This window comes from Balearica regulorum, chromosome W (genome assembly GCF_011004875.1).
Source record: "Balearica regulorum gibbericeps isolate bBalReg1 chromosome W, bBalReg1.pri, whole genome shotgun sequence".
Taxonomy (NCBI): domain Eukaryota; kingdom Metazoa; phylum Chordata; class Aves; order Gruiformes; family Gruidae; genus Balearica; species Balearica regulorum.
The window spans coordinates 8,554,710-8,570,417 of record NC_046219.1 but is presented as its reverse complement, the minus strand read 5'-3'; the positions used below and the strand labels follow the sequence as shown (position 1 = coordinate 8,570,417).

The following is a 15,708-nucleotide window of genomic DNA, read 5'->3' as shown; positions in this document are numbered from 1 at the left end:
TGCATTGGTGTCACAGCAGGCCAGAATTTATAAGCCCTTTTGGCACCTGGTATTCTGGAAAGTGTAACGCTAAGGCTGGGAGTTTAGAACAAGAGGCATAAGAGAAGAGATTTGACACTCAGCAGTGTCTGACACCCTCCTCTGTCTTGGCTCTTTCTTGGTGGGTCTCAGATATTGGGCTATGTTGGGTTCTGTTAGCTGTGAAACAGAGTATGGATAGAGGAGCTAGAGCAAAGTGTCTCTTGTGTGGCTCCCATAGAGATGAAAAAAAAAAATTCCCTTAAGCCAAAACCCCTGCATGCTATTAGTATAAAATCTTCAGATTACAAGGAAAGGTTTAGTCATCATAAAAGAGCAAAGCAGGAACCTGGCAATATACAGAAGTTCTTATGCTCATATGGCATATACACCATATGGGAAGTCCAACTATATCTCCCTAAAAATATAACACATGGAAATTGAGAACATACGTGCTGGCAAAAAAAAAGCACTTGCCAAAAATGTTAGGAGTTCCTAGACTTTCTACATTACGATTCTGCATTGTAGTAATAAAGTTGTGGCTTTGTGCTGGTTTTGTCTGGGATAGAGTTAATTTTCTTCATAGTAGCTAGTATGGGGCGATGTTTTGGATTTGTGCTGAAAACTGTGTTGATAACACAGGGTTGTTTTTGTTATTGCTGAGCAGTGCTTTACACAGTGTCAAGGACTTTTCTGCTTCTCACATCACCCTGCCAGTGAGTAGGCTGGGGGTGCACAAGAAGCTGGAAGGGGACACAGCCGGGACAGCTGACCAAAGGGATATTCCATACCATATGATGTCATGCTCTGCATATAAAGCTAGGGGAAGAAGAAGTAAGAAAGAGGGGGACATTTGGAGTGATGGCATTTGTCTTCCCAAGTAACTGTTACGTGTGATGGAGCCCTGCTTTCCTGGAGATGGCTGAACACCTGCCTGCTGATGGGAAGCAGTGAATGAATTCCTTATTTTGCTTTGCTTGTGTGTGCAGCTTTTGCTTTACCTATTAAACTGTCTTTATCTCAGCCCATGAATTTTCTCACTTTAACTTTTCCAATTCTCTCCCCCATCCCGACAAGGGGAGGAGTGAGCAAGCGGCTGTGTGCTGCTTAGTTGTCGGCTGGGGTTAAACCACGACAGGCTTGTTTCAAACTGTGCATCATTATTCTTGCTGAAACATGCCCTTCACAAATCACCTTTCAAAGGCAGAACAATGCACAGGTTATTTTTAGGGATTTTTGTTTTGGTTTGCCTTTCTTGGGAAAGTAGCCAGTTATTTTGATAATAAAGTTACAAATAAATTGTTAAAATTTGTTTTAAAAGAAGAAATCTGACCATAGTACATTTTTAGTCAGTCTTTTTGGTTGTGTTATTTCCTTCTTTTACTCTCTCATATAATTTTCGTTCTCCTTTCCCACAGAATGCTTGTTGTGACATTCCTGTCTTATCTGTATGTTACATCATCTCATTAAAAGTAACCTATATTAAAAATTAAGGATATCACATATGTGTACTGACTTCTTAGGCATTATTTAAAGTCATCTTCCTGCCAATTGGTTTATCCAAAATAGTTATGAGCTGAGCTGTGAAGAGATGTTTTCTTTTCCTTTTTCTTCTTGCAGACTGCAAATGATAACCTGCAAACAGATGATGAGCATGAACTCAGAGGAGATAAAGAAAGCTATCTCTGTGCAGTGTGCCTGGATGTTTATTTCAATCCTTACATGTGCTATCCATGCCACCACGTCTTTTGTGAACCTTGCTTAAGGATGCTTGCCAAAGACAATCCAGCCAGCACTCCATGTCCACTGTGTCGAACTATAATTGCCAGAGTCTTTTTCCAAACAGGTATAAAAATGTACTGTTTTTAGAGTACAGAAAAATATTTGTAGCTTTTCCTTCCTGTATTTCTGGTCTGAATAAATATGTCATTAAAAGGATAATAAAACCCTGCTAACCAAATATAGTAATAAAAATAGTCTCTTCTAAAAAGAAGTAATAATATGCAATGGGGTACATCCAAAATCCATGCAGAGCAAAATTTGGTCATGTTATCCATTGTGAGGTTTTCTTTGCCTTTAACTCTTCCTAAGACTATTCCATGCAGGCTTTCTTAAGTGGCAAGAAACTATTCTGGATGCATATTTTAAAAATTTGTGATTTTTTTTTTTAATTGAGGTTCTGATATTTGGCATTTCTTTGGTTTCCTCTTGCTAAATAATCACAAACTCTAAACATTATAAACATTTTCTCAAAATATCTTGCCACAAAAGCATTTTAAAAATTACTAACTTAATGACAAAAAAAATAATGTTCTTTCTTTTTAATTACTTTAATTTAACTACAAGTGAAAATAAAGGCTGCCAGAACTATAGAATTCTATTAACTAATCTTGTTTTAAAATTCTCCTTTCCTGGCCTCTTATATCATCATCTCTAGTGTTCCTGACTTTTACCAGTAGGAAAACATGGTGGGTAAGTGGTGTTTGATGTCAGAAAGGGTATAAGGATAAGAGAGGGTAAGTAGTGCTGTAGATGGAATACCTGGAGCAACATGAGTCAGTCTTTTATGCCTGGAGTTCAAAAAGGTAAATTCAAGCACCATGGATAAAATTCCACTATGATATCTGGAGCTAGGCCCTTTATAGCACTTAAAACTGTACATAGACAGGTCACAAAATAATGAAAATGACAGTCATACAGGAATGCTTGTTTATTTTTGCATGCTGCAGAGATCATGCAGTCATCCTGTTTGAACTGGGAGTGCAGTGATGATGACAGGCTGGGGATGCAGATTAAAGTATGATTTCACACTGATTAGCAGAGCTGCTCAGCTTCTCTTTCTGGTTGTGCGCAGCCTCTTCCAATGCACAGGTACAACTTTATATAATTTGATGGCAGATCAGTTTGAGGTACTGACTGGACTAAATAAGAACTCATTTGGGCGGGAAGGAGGCATTTTTCAGGCAAACTAGTTGCCCCAGGATGGTTCAATGGGGACTTGCTGGTGGCCAGGGATAGGGACTATGTCAGCACTGCAGCAGAGAAAACGGACAAAAAGCTGAAGGCTGAACACTCTCAGAATCCTGCCTGGTTGGTATATAGAGGCTTCAAGCTGTTCTTATTTGATTTGCTTAATGTTTGATGCTCCTTTGGATTTGATGTACAGATGAAGTGCGTTTTACCAATAAAGAATTGCTTTTAGTTGTTGTAGGGCTATTTAAAAAAGGAAAAGTTATTTAACAGAGTTGCTGCAGTAAAATAGAATCATGATTGTCATAGAATCATCATAGAATAGTTTAGGTTGGAAGAGACCTTAAAGATCATCTAGGTCCAACCCCCATGCCATGGACAGGGACACCCTCCACTAGACCACATTGCCCAAAGCCTCATCCAACCTGGTCTCAAACACTTTCAGGGATGGGGCCTCCACAACCTCTCTGGGCAACCTGTTCCAGTGCCTCACCTCCCTCACAGTAAAGAATTTCTTCCTAACATCTAATCTAAATCCACCCTCCTTCAGCTTGAACCCATTACCCCTTGTCCTGTCACTACACTCCCTGATAAACAATCCCTGACCATCTTTCCTGTAGGCCCCCTTCAGGTACCGGAAGGCCACAATTAGATCTCCCCAGAGCCTTCTCTTCTCCAGGCTGAACAACCCCAACTCTCTCAGCCTGTCCTCATAGGAGAGGTGCTCCAGCCCTCTTATGAACTTTGTGGCCCTCCTCTGGACTCGCTCCAACAGCTCGATGTCTCTCCTGTACTGGGGACCCCAGAGCTGGATGCAGTACTCCAGGTGGGGTCTCACCAGATCGGAGTAGAGGGGCAGGATCACCTCCCTTGACCTGCTGGTCACACTTATTTTGATGCAGCCCAGGGCACGGTTGGCTTTCTGGGCTGCAAGCGCACACTGCTGGCTCATGTTGAGCTTCTCATCAACCAACACCCCCCCAAGTGCTTCTCCTCAGGGATGCTTTCAATCCATTCCTCGCCCAGCCTATAGTCGTGCTTGGGATTGCACCGACCCACGTGCAGGACCTTGCACTTGGCCTTGTTGAACTTCATGGGGTTCGCACGGGCCCACCTCTCCAGCCTGTCAAGGTCCCTCTGGATGGCATCCCTTCCCTCCAGCGTGTCGACCACACCACACAGCTTGGTGTCGTCGGCAAACTTGCTGAGGGTGCGCTCGATCCCACTGTCCATGTTGCCAACAAAGATGTTGAACAGTGCCGGTCCCAGTACCAACCCCTGAGGAACACCACTCGTCAGGGTTCTCCACTTGGACATTGAGCCATTGACCACAACTCTTTGAGTGCGACTGTCTAGCCAATTCCTTATCCATCGAGTGGTCCATCCATCGAATGCATGTGTCTCCAATTTAGAAACAAGCACAGTGTCAAATGCTTTGCACAATCCCAGGTAGATGACGTCTGTCACTCTTCCCTTATCCACCACCTTACCCATGTTGTAACCCTGCTGTAATTGCTGGAAGAGCACAAAGAGAGAATATGGATGCTTACTAAAATGTATTTACAAACCTTTACAACACCTTTAAAATACTGTCATTTAAGTGAAAGATTACCAGGATTTTTTGTAGCCTTTGCATACTTAATGTACAATGTGAATAAATACCTGATGGGAAGGAATGAAGAAGAGGGAGTCAGACTCTTCTCAGTGGTGTCCACTGACAGGACAAGAGACAATGGGTACAAAGTGAAACACATGAAATTTCATCTGAACACAGGCAAACACTTTTTTGCTGTGAGGGTACCAGAGGACTGGAATAGGTTGCCCAGAGACATTGGGGAGTCTCCATCTGTGGAGATACTAAAAATGTGACTGGACATGGTCCTGGACAAACTACTGTAGCTGACCCTGCTTGAGCAGGGATGTTGGACTAGTTGATCTCAAAAGGTCCCTTCCAACCTAACCCATTCTGTGAAAATATTACAAAGGTATGTAGTTTTATTGAGGAAATGTTTTTGTGTAGCTAAAGTGTAAATACAGTGTTATAAATATGTAAACAGAGTCTACTATAAATAGAAAGCCATGAGAGTATATGAGATAAACAACTTCAGATGAGAGAAATCCATTGTCCTGGTTTCAGCTGAGAGGGTTAATTTTCTTCATAGTAGCTAGTATGGGGCTATGTTTTGGATTTGTGCTGGAAACAGTGTTGATAATACAGAGGTGTTTTTGTTCTATGGACCTACTGTTGAGCAGTGCTTACACAGAGCCAAGGCCTTTTCTGCTTCTCGCACTGCCCTGCCAGCGGGATGGCTGGGGGTGAACAAGAAGTTGGGAGGAGACACAGACAGGACAGCTGACCCAAACTGACCAAAGGGATATTCCATACCATATGACATCATGCTCAGCTTATGAGGAGCTTGGGGGAGGGGGGGGGCATTCGGAGTGATGGTATTTGTCTTCCCAATTAACCGTTACGTGTGATGGAGCCCTGCTTTCCTGGAGATGGCTGAACATCTGCCTGCCCATGGGAAGGGGTGAATGAATTCCTTGTCTTGCTTTGCTTGTGCACGTGGCTTTTGCTTTACCTATTAAACTGTCTTTATCTCCCGATGGGGGGGAGTGAACGAGCGGCTGCGTGGTGCTCAGCTGCCGGTTGGGGTAAAACCACGACATCCATATGGCCTTACAGCAGATTTTTCAATATTGCTATTCAATATATAGCAATATATGTTTGACTTAGCAATATATTTGAAAATAAATACACTAAATTCACTTTATTTTATTATACATATGTTAAGAAAAATATTTTGCAATTTCCCAATGCATAACGTGTTGAGCAGCTTTTAAATCAACCCAGAAATATTGATGATGATATCATATCCTTAGAGAAAGTAATAAAATCAACACATTAGGGAAGATGGATCGTGCTAGACCAATGTAAAGGGTGGTAAATATTTTTTTTACTCAGGAGATTTATTAAGCCTTTTAAAGGTTATGCTAAAGTCACTGCTGTTATAGGTTTGTGCAGCCAATGAAGCAGAATTGCTAGCATTCTTTACATATTTCTCTAATCCTACAGTCTGGATGTCTTATTTCCCTCACTAATTTATTCTGGATACTTTCTGCAGCTTTCCTTACATATAACTGCTTTTTTTTTTTTACATTGGGTATCTCAAACCCCCCCCCCCATTTAAGGATATATTCAGAAGTTTAGTTTTTAGCTTGTACAATTTAGCAAACTGAATATGACTGCAACATAAGGATGCATGTAACACATCAAAAAAAGATGAAGGCTAACAGGTCAATTATCCACCAATTATGAAGAAAAAGAGTGCTTAACCCAGAGCTAGGAAGCCAGATGTGACCCACGAGGATACTTCCTCTGGCCTGTTGCACCCTTCAAGTGAGCCTTTTCCACCGGTTCCCTTGAGAGTGAGTTCCAGTTCAGATATGTTGCTCTGATGGTGTCTGCCATGCATTCCCATCTTTCTTAAAGGCTTTCTTAAAAGCCCTTCTCCCATCAGGATAAACTCATGTCTGGTCAGATGACAGAGTGCCCAGGGTACACCTAAACCAACAGATTTTGAACAGCAACACACTTCAAGTAATTCTGTCTTTTAAATGCCTCTCATATCAAGGGAAAGAATGAGCCAGGGATTGGCTTGTACACTTCCATTCATATAAAGTTTCATTTATCTTAAGTGTTTCCAAGAAGGGTCAGATCTGACACTCATGTACAATAAATCCACCACTTTGGAGAAACACAGATTCAGTGTGCTGTTTGTGCACGAGAGCTCCAAGCACATGGCAGGGAAAGAGTCACATATAGTAAGATAGGTGGTCTGGTCAGCCTGAAAGGTTCTTTCATTAAAAGCCTAACCAAGCAACCTTCTATAAGCCAGTAAGAGTTGTCACCACTGCCTTTTCTGAAAAACAGGAATTTGATGCCTCACCAGAGGTTTCAATGTTTAAATTTGGACAGTAACGTTGAAAGAACTGAATCAATTTGTATGGTCTCTAGAAGGAAACTAAAATTCTCTTCAGTTGATGTTGTGAGCAGCAACCAGAGTCTCATCAGAGGCTATTTCTCTAAATCTGAATAGTACTTAATCGAAATATGTTCAGTAGCATATAAAGCTCTTATATAAAAATTAAAAACCACTAGTGAAAAATACACAGCTTGTTCCTTTTACATTTAGGAGAAAAAATGGCCTCTTTCCCTTCACTGACAGAGGTTTATAGGTGCAGTAGCACTGTTCTCACATAATGAGATAGAAGGATATGGGGATTTTTGTACTCTGCATATGTTGTCTAGCCTTGTTCCACCTGCTTTCTGACATAGGGAAATACAGGACAATTTTTAGAATAAGAATAATCCCTTTCATAAAATATTTATTATTGAAAAAGTATGTAAAATTGCAATGAACCAGGTAAAGTAATAACACATAAGCCTTTTCAAAGATCTGTGAAGGGCCTTTTCTTTCTTTTAAGGTACAGAAGGAATTGTGGTAGCAGCTGTTATTATTAGTATTTATCTGGAGCCATGATGGTTTGAAGGGCCAAAACTGGGGTTTTTGAAGTTTTCCCTGTTAAATACTAGCTTGGCAACTCTGTTATCAGCATATCATTTATTTTCTGTGGTAGGAAAATATGGTTATTTTTAAGCTGTTTTCCATTGTTGTATCGCTATGGTTAGGTTAATTTTGACAGTTATGAGTTGCAGTCCATGTAGATATTCCCCCAAATTATATCTTGAGGAGTTAATGATTTCTTGAGATTAAGAAGTTATGTCAACTCTTGCAATGTATCATTAATCATTCTACAAATGTGTTCTTAATTCTTGTTAATCCACAGCATTAAAAAAAATCTCGAAATTTTATTCAGACTTTTCCCCTCTCCTTGCATTACTGGCTGTTACTGAATGACTGTGTTAAAAACTAACATGAACAGTCAGTTTGATAGATTTTTATTCATTCATTTTGATTCATTTTTATTCATAGATGTCATCATGGTTTTGTAAGTTAAATAGCCTGATTTATTATGTACTTCATTTTGCTAGAATTTGACGTAATCTTTCCTAAATGCTTTACTTCAGAGGAATAGAATCAAAACAGCATGTTTAGGACTTGTTCTTCCTATATCTGGAAATGTTTGTGTTTCTGTGATTTTAAAACACTTTAAGAGATGTTATAATCAAAAAAAGGATTACACAATAGATAAGGCATTTTTATTTTGTAGTATAAATGTATGTAAATTATTGCTATATTTACAGCATTGATGTATACATTCTTTTCCATTAGTTATTGTAGAATTAAACAACTCTACCAAATCTTTTTTCCCCTATGGAATATTTGAAGTTAAAAGAAAGTTTTCAAAAATCAAGTTCTGCAAAATGGCCTCTGCCAAGCTGCAAGAAAGTCTTCAGAGTTATTGAAGGTAAGTTTTTTTTAATTTTTCCCTAAACTTCACTCAGTCTTGAGTACAGTATTTGAAAATAAGTTTCTAGCTAATCCATGCCATAGGAAATCAGACATGGATGATTATTAAAGTAGAGCTGAGTTAAATTCTCCTTGTGTGACTCATACACAGTGCTTTGAATCTAAAGATAAACTGCAAACTGTAAAAAGACAATTTGTGTGTACTTTTTTATTTATTCTTAAATCTTTAATTTTGTGTTCATTACCAGGATAATTGCATGTAGTTTGGAAAAAATTGTGTCTGCATAGTGGAATAAAGAAAATTACTCTGGAAAAAGTTTACCGGTTCTGAGTGTGGTCAATAAAGACCTCTCCCCCAAAAAATCAGATTCAGTCTTTTTTATAAAAGAATTCATATAAATAAAATTGGAATAATATCATATATTTTATTGTTGTGGTCAACGGCTCAATGTCCAAGTGGAGAACGGTGACGAGTGGCGTTCCTCAGGGGTCAGTACTGGGACCGGCACTGTTTAACATCTTTGTTGGCAACATGGACAGTGGGATCGAGTGCACCCTCAGCAAGTTTGCTGATGACACCGTGTGGTGTGGTCGACACGCTGGAGGGAAGGGATGCCATCCAGAGGGACCTTGACAGGCTGGAGAGGTGGGCCCGTGCGAACCCCATGAAGTTCAAGAAGGCCAAGTGCAAGGTCCTGCACATGGGTCAGGGCAATCCCAAGCACGACTACAGGCTGGGCGAGGAATGGATTGAAAGCATCCCTGAGGAAAAGCACTTGGGGGGGTGTTGGTTGATGAGAAGCTCAACATGAGCCAGCAGTGTGCGCTTGCAGCCCAGAAAGCCAACCGTGCCCTGGGCTGCATCAAAAGAGGTGTGACCAGCAGGTCGAGGGAGGTGATCCTGCCCCTCTACTCCGCTCTGGTGAGACCCCACCTGGAATACTGCGTCCAGCTCTGGGGGCCCCAGTACAAGAGAGACATGGAGCTGTTGGAGCGAGTCCAGGGGAGGGCCACGAAGCTGATCAGAGGGCTGGAGCACCTCTCCTATGAGGACAGGCTGAGAGAGTTGGGGTTGTGCAACCTGGAGAAAAGAAGGCTCTGGGGAGATCTAATTGCAGCCTTCCAGTATCTGAAGGGGGCCTACAGGAAAGCTGGAGAGGGACTGTTTATCAGGGAGTGTAGTGACAGGACAAAGGGTAATGGGTTCAAGCTGAAGGAGGGTGGATTTAGATTAGATGTTAGAAAGGAATTCTTTACTGTGAGGGTGGTGAGGTACTGGAACAGGTTGCCCAGAGAGGTTGTGGAGGCCCCATCCCTGAAAGTGTTTGAGACCAGGTTGGATGAGGCTTTGGGCAACGTGGTCTAGTGGAGGGTGTCCCTGCCCGCAGCAGAGGGGGTTGGAACTAGATGATCTTTGAGGTCCCTTCCAGCCCTAACCATTCTATGATTCTATGATTTTATTCTGTATTGCTTGTTTTATATGTATGAAATGGAATAAAGCTGTGGGGGGGTTAGCTTTTTTTTCTGTTTGTTATATGAAGAAAGCTTAGTCTTCTTGTTGCTACTTTAACACTTAAATGTTTTTCAGTTAACAACCACAGAAATGTTTAAGTTAGAGCACTGAAATGTGTGATTTACTGTTTACCCATGTTTCCTACTGGCCTTTCTTCACCAGGCCTCATCTATGTTTATTTATATAGCTGCTTTCTATAGTGCTGAGTCTTGCTAGCAGATATATTTTTCCTGTTTATAAGAACAATATAGATTGCTTCTAAAAGTATGTGAAAAAAATAAACCAGGACATCCTTTTTATAATTCTTTTGTGAGTCTACCCAGGCCTTTCCACAGGTCAAATTTGATAAGTTCTCGTCCTCCACTTATAAAACCGTGTCACACAAGGTTATGATTTGATACTGAAAATAACAAGAAATGCTCATAGCCATCAAAAATGAGCAGACTTGAAAAGTTTGAGGACTGGTAGATCATCTTTGGTATTATATATATAATATATATGGGGGAAGCTATTGGCAGGAAAAACAAAAATGAGGATCTCCTTTCTCTAACAGCAGTTAATGTAGTTAATGTTCATGCTGAGCTTATTGTTTTATTGTAATCCATTACATTATGTATGTGACAGTTCATATATGTGCTATAATGTCATCTGAATTATGTCTTTCATAAATGTGAAAACCTACCATGCTGAACTTTGTACAAAACATAAATAATTAAAACTAAAAGGAAGATCTAGAGAGGGCATACAGCTTCAGTACTGTGCTACCTGAAAATTGGGCATGTTATTCCACAGAGGTAATTCAGAATGCTAGATTTACATGTCTCCAAAGGATAGCCTAAAAGTCCCAAACTGAATGGGAACATGTTTAGAGCTATTTAACAGGAAATCTGAATCACATAGCTGTCTGAAACTTTGTCTTTGCCTTCTTAAATACAAGTGTCACTGCCATGTCTCTTTCCTCTGACTTTTTATCTGAAAAGTGACTGCAGGGTTTGTGTTGCTTCAAAATGCAAGTTATAATCTTTTCTTCCTGGACTGCTTTTTCAGGCTCGCATCTAAATTGTGCTTGGCACCATCTAAAGTTCCATATTTGGTATTCTTAACTTTGCTTATGTTCCCTGCCTCAGGAGCCTCCCAGGGACTTTACAGGCTGTCGTGGTTTAGCCCCAGCCAGCAGCTGAGCACCACGCAGCCGCTGGCTTGCTCACCCCCTCCTCCCCCAGTGGGATGGGGAGGAGAATGGGAAGACAAAGGCAAAACCTCGTGGGTTGAGATAAGGACAGTTTACTGGGACAGCAAATGGAGAGGGAAATAACAACGGTACTTAACCGAATACACAAAACTGGTGATACACAATGCAGTTTCTCACCCAACGACCATAGAACTCAGACCGCACGCTCAGGCCCGTCCTGAAGCCAGACCGTCCCCAAGCCACACATCCTAGAGCCGCGACGCCCCTCCCCGACTAGCCCCCCTTTTATACTGAGCATGATGTCACATGGTATGGAATACTCCCTTTGGCTAGTTTGGGTCACCTGTCCTGGCTGTGTCCCATCTCAGCTTCTGGTGAGAACTAACTCTATCCTAGCTGAACCCAGGACACAGGCATAGATGGCTGAGCATACTGGCAGCAAAAGACTTCTGACACCGTAATAGATGCCCTCGCAAATGTAAACCCTAATATCACTGAGAGCAGTAGGGAAAAAGAGGCTACTTTTAGATTAATTTTTGTTTAATTAGGAAGGTAACAGCCTAATAAGAGGTTAGAGTTGCAGAAGGCAAAATATAAAGAACGGGAGGAAGAACAGAGTGGATGACATGAGTGGAGTGACTGGAGTGAAAAGGGATATGATTACAGTGCTTAGAAAGTGATGGAAACATGCAGTTTTTGAATGTGAGAATAACTGCCTCTTTGTAAGACAGTACTGCATTATCAAAGAAGAAATTCTGCAGCTCTGTTAGAAATGCATGTGCTCTTTTTTCTAGTTCATATCCAACAAGTGCAGTGGTCACCGATAATCTAGCAGCTATTTTCAAACTTCATATGATTCAAGTTTTCCATATGACAAAACCTCTTCCAGAATACTGTTTTAATACTCCAGATACAAAAATGGTAAACATCGAACATGTAAACCACTCATTAGAGATGCCAGACCTGATAAAATCAGATCTCAGAATTTGATTGGGATGCAAGGAGAGAAAGATGGCTGTGGAGAAGCTTAGTGTGGTGGGTTAACCTTGTCTGGATGCCAGGTGTCCACCAAGCCACTCTGTCACTCTACTCCTCAGCAGGAATGGGGGGGACAAAATAAGATGGAAAAAAAAATCGTGGGTCAAGATAAAGGCAGTTTAATAAAGCAAAAGCAAAGGTCGCATGCGAAAACAAAACAAAAGATTTATTCTCTGCTTCCCATCAGCAAGTGATGTCCAGCCACTTCCCAGGAAGCAGGGCTTCAATACGTGTAGCGATTGCTCTGGAAGACAAATGTTATAAATAACGAATGCCCCCACTTCCCCCTCCTTTCTCTTAGCTTTTATTGTTGAGCAGACATCATATGGTATGGAATATCCCTTTGGTCAGTTGGGGTCAGCTGTCCTGGCTATGTCCCCTCCCAAGATCTTGCCCACCCCCAGCCTACTGGTGAGGAGGGGAGAAATGTTGGAGAGACAGCCTTGATGCTGTGCCAGCACTGCTCAGCAGCAGCCAAAACACTGGTGTGTTATCAACACCTTGCTAGCTACCAATACACACCACAGCACTATGAGGGCTGCTATGGGGAGAATTAACTCCATCTCAGCCAGACCCAATACACTTAGATTATATAAAAGATTTATCAGTTTGAACTAATTTAGAATTTCTCAAATTTGCAGGACTGCTGGATAAAATCAAGCATCTTTTCTTTTTCCTTACTTTTTTTCCTGAACTGATTCAATTAGCCAAAGAAATTTTCTAATCAATATGTGAATCTTCTTTCATATTAGAATTTCCATGAGGAATGTAGAATTATCTTCTAACTAAAAAAAAAAACCAAAAACCCTCAAAACTTCCATAGCTTCGGAGTTTTTATACAAAACACTTCAGCACTTTAGAACTTCTGTGCTTTCAGCTCATGAAAATTGCTCCAGAGTAGTTTATCCTTATACCGCACTGTGCTTTTTTCCAGTTAAAATCAGTAACAGAATTCACATTTCTTCCATAAGCATTACATATGCCATTGCTCTATATATGGTATGCTCTATTTGGTCAAGGATAGGTTAATGATAAAACAGAAACGCTATTCAAGAATGAAAGCCAACCTTCTTTTACTTTTCAGATTTTTAATATATGTGTAAGTTAACAAGCTAATTTAAAATATTCCTCTAAAATGTCTTTAGTTTTATACAAGATAAACAAAGATATTACATTAGTTATTGTTTTGAGTATTGGTAACTTTTAAAAAATGTAATTGCACAATAAAAAAACCCACCTAAAATAACTATTTCCTTAAATAGATTTCAAAATAAATAAATAGTATAGTTAGGACAGTTAAAGAGAAATAAGCTTGATCAGATCCTACTATCTTATATTTATATTTTAATAAGATCATGAGTGTATCCTTTGCATGCCATTAAATTGGAGTTGCATTCTATAAACACTGTACAATCACAGAAAGTTCACAAAGGGTAAATCTCCAAAAGTAATTTGATACCAGACATGTGGATTAAAAGAAGTGATAAAGATAATTTAAATTGAGAAGGCAATACTTCATTCGACAGTGACTATGGTGTAGCCAAGTGCAGGCATTCAAAAAACAGACTGAGACAGTGTCATGGTGTAAGCCGACACGCAGCTAAAACAACCACAGAGCCGTTCACTGTGAGCTAAAGACAAGGTCAGTTGTACTGGCTGTGTCCCCTCCAGCTTCTTGGGCGCCCCCCCACCTTCTTGTTGGCAGGCCAGTATGAGAAGCTGAAAAGTCATAGAATCATCATAGAATCATAGAATGGTTTGGTTTGGAAGGGACTTCAAAGATCATCTAGTTCCAACCCCCCTGCCATGGACAGGGACACCCTCCACTAGACCACATTGCCCAAAGCCTCATCCAACCTGGCCTTAAACACTTCCAGGGAGGGGGCCTCCACAACCTCTCTGGGAAACCTGTTCCAGTGCCTCACCACCCTCACAGTGAAGAATTTCTTCCTAACATCTAATCTAAATCCACCCTCCTTCAGCTTGAACCCATTACCCCTTGTCCTGTCACTACACTCCCTGATAAACAGTCCCTCACCATCTTTCCTGGAGGCCCCATTCAGAAACTGGTAAGCTGCAATTAGATCTCCCCAGAGCCTTCTCTTCTCCAGGCTACACAACCCCAACTCTCTCAGCCTGTCCTCATAGGAGAGGTGCTCCAGCCCTCTGATCAGCTTCGTGGCCCTCACCTGGACTCGCTCCAACAGCTCCATGTCTCTCCTGTACTGGGGCCCCCAGAGCTGGACGCAGTATTCCAGGTGGGGTCTCACAAGAGCAGAGTAGAGGGGCAGGATCACCTCCCTCGACCTGCTGGTCACACTTCTTTTGATGCAGCCCAGGACACGGTTGGCTTTCTGGGCTGCAAGCGCACACTGCTGGCTCATGTTGAGCTTCTCATCAATCAATCAATACCCCCAAGTGCTTCTCCTCAGGGATGCTTTCAATCCATTCCTCGCCCAGCCTATAGTCGTGCTTGGGATTGCCCTGACCCACGTGCAGGACCTTGTACTTGGCCTTGTTGAACTTCATGCCATTCGCACGGGCCCACCTCTCCAGCCTGTCAAGGTCCCTCTGGATGGCATCCCTTCCCTCCAGCGTGTCGACCACACCACACAGCTTGGTGTCATCAGCAAACTTGCTGAGGGTGCACTCAATCCCACTGTCCATGTTGCCGACAAAGATGTTAAACAGTGCCGGTCCCAATCGACACCCTGAGGAACGCCACTCGTCACTGTTCTCCACTTGGACATTGAGCCGTTGACCACAACTCTTTGAGTGCGACCATCCAGCCAATTCCTTATCCACCGAGTGGTCCACCCATCGAATCCATGTCTCTCCAGTTTAGAGACAAGGATGTCATGCGGGACAGTGTCAAATGCCTTGCACAAGTCCAGGTAGATGACGTCAGTTGCCCTTCCCTTATCCACGGATGCTGTAACCCCATCATAGAAGGCCACCAAGTTTGTCAGGCACGATTTGCCCTTAGTGAAGCCATGGTGGCTGTCACCATTCACCTCCTTATCTTCCATGTGCCTGAGCATACTTTCCAGGAGGGTCTGCTCCATAATCTTGCCAGGCACGGAGGTGAGACTGACTGGCCTGTAGTTCCCTGGGTCTTCCTTTTTTCCCTTCTTAAAAATGGGGGTTGGGGGTTATGTTTCCCCTTTTCGGTGGGAACTTTGCTGGACTGCCAGGACTTCTCAAATATGATGGAGAGTGGCCTGGCCACTTCATCCGCCAGTTCCCTCAAGACCTGCAGATGCAACTCATCAGGTCCCATGGACTTGTGCACCTTCAGGTTCCTTAGATATTCTCGAACCTGATCTTCTCCTACAGTGGGCAGTTCTGCATTCTCCCAGTCCCTGCCTTTGCCTTCTGTGACCTGGGCAGTGTGGCTCAAGCACTTGCCGGTGAAGACTGAGGGAAAGAAGTCGTTGAGTACCTCAGCCTTCTCCATATCCTGGGTAACCATGTCAACCGTTTCATTCTGGAGGGGATCCACATTTTCCCTCATTCTCCTTTTATCACTGACATGATAA

General features: G+C 41.9%; 1 protein-coding gene and 1 long non-coding RNA gene across 2 annotated transcripts in view; one reads left to right on the top strand and one right to left on the bottom strand.

The window, feature by feature from the left end:
- LOC142599296 (E3 ubiquitin-protein ligase RNF180-like) overlaps window positions 1–8,679 on the top strand; it is a 55,308-nt gene extending 46,629 nt beyond the window's left edge. The window contains 4 exon segments of the mRNA XM_075739168.1: window positions 1,639–1,864; window positions 8,298–8,326; window positions 8,328–8,424; window positions 8,675–8,679. Of these exon segments, the coding sequence (XP_075595283.1) occupies window positions 1,639–1,864; window positions 8,298–8,326; window positions 8,328–8,424; window positions 8,675–8,679 (357 nt within the window).
- The window catches only part of LOC142599252 (uncharacterized), a 404,930-nt gene that overhangs the window by 78,779 nt on the left and 310,443 nt on the right, over window positions 1–15,708 (bottom strand). The window lies entirely within an intron of this gene.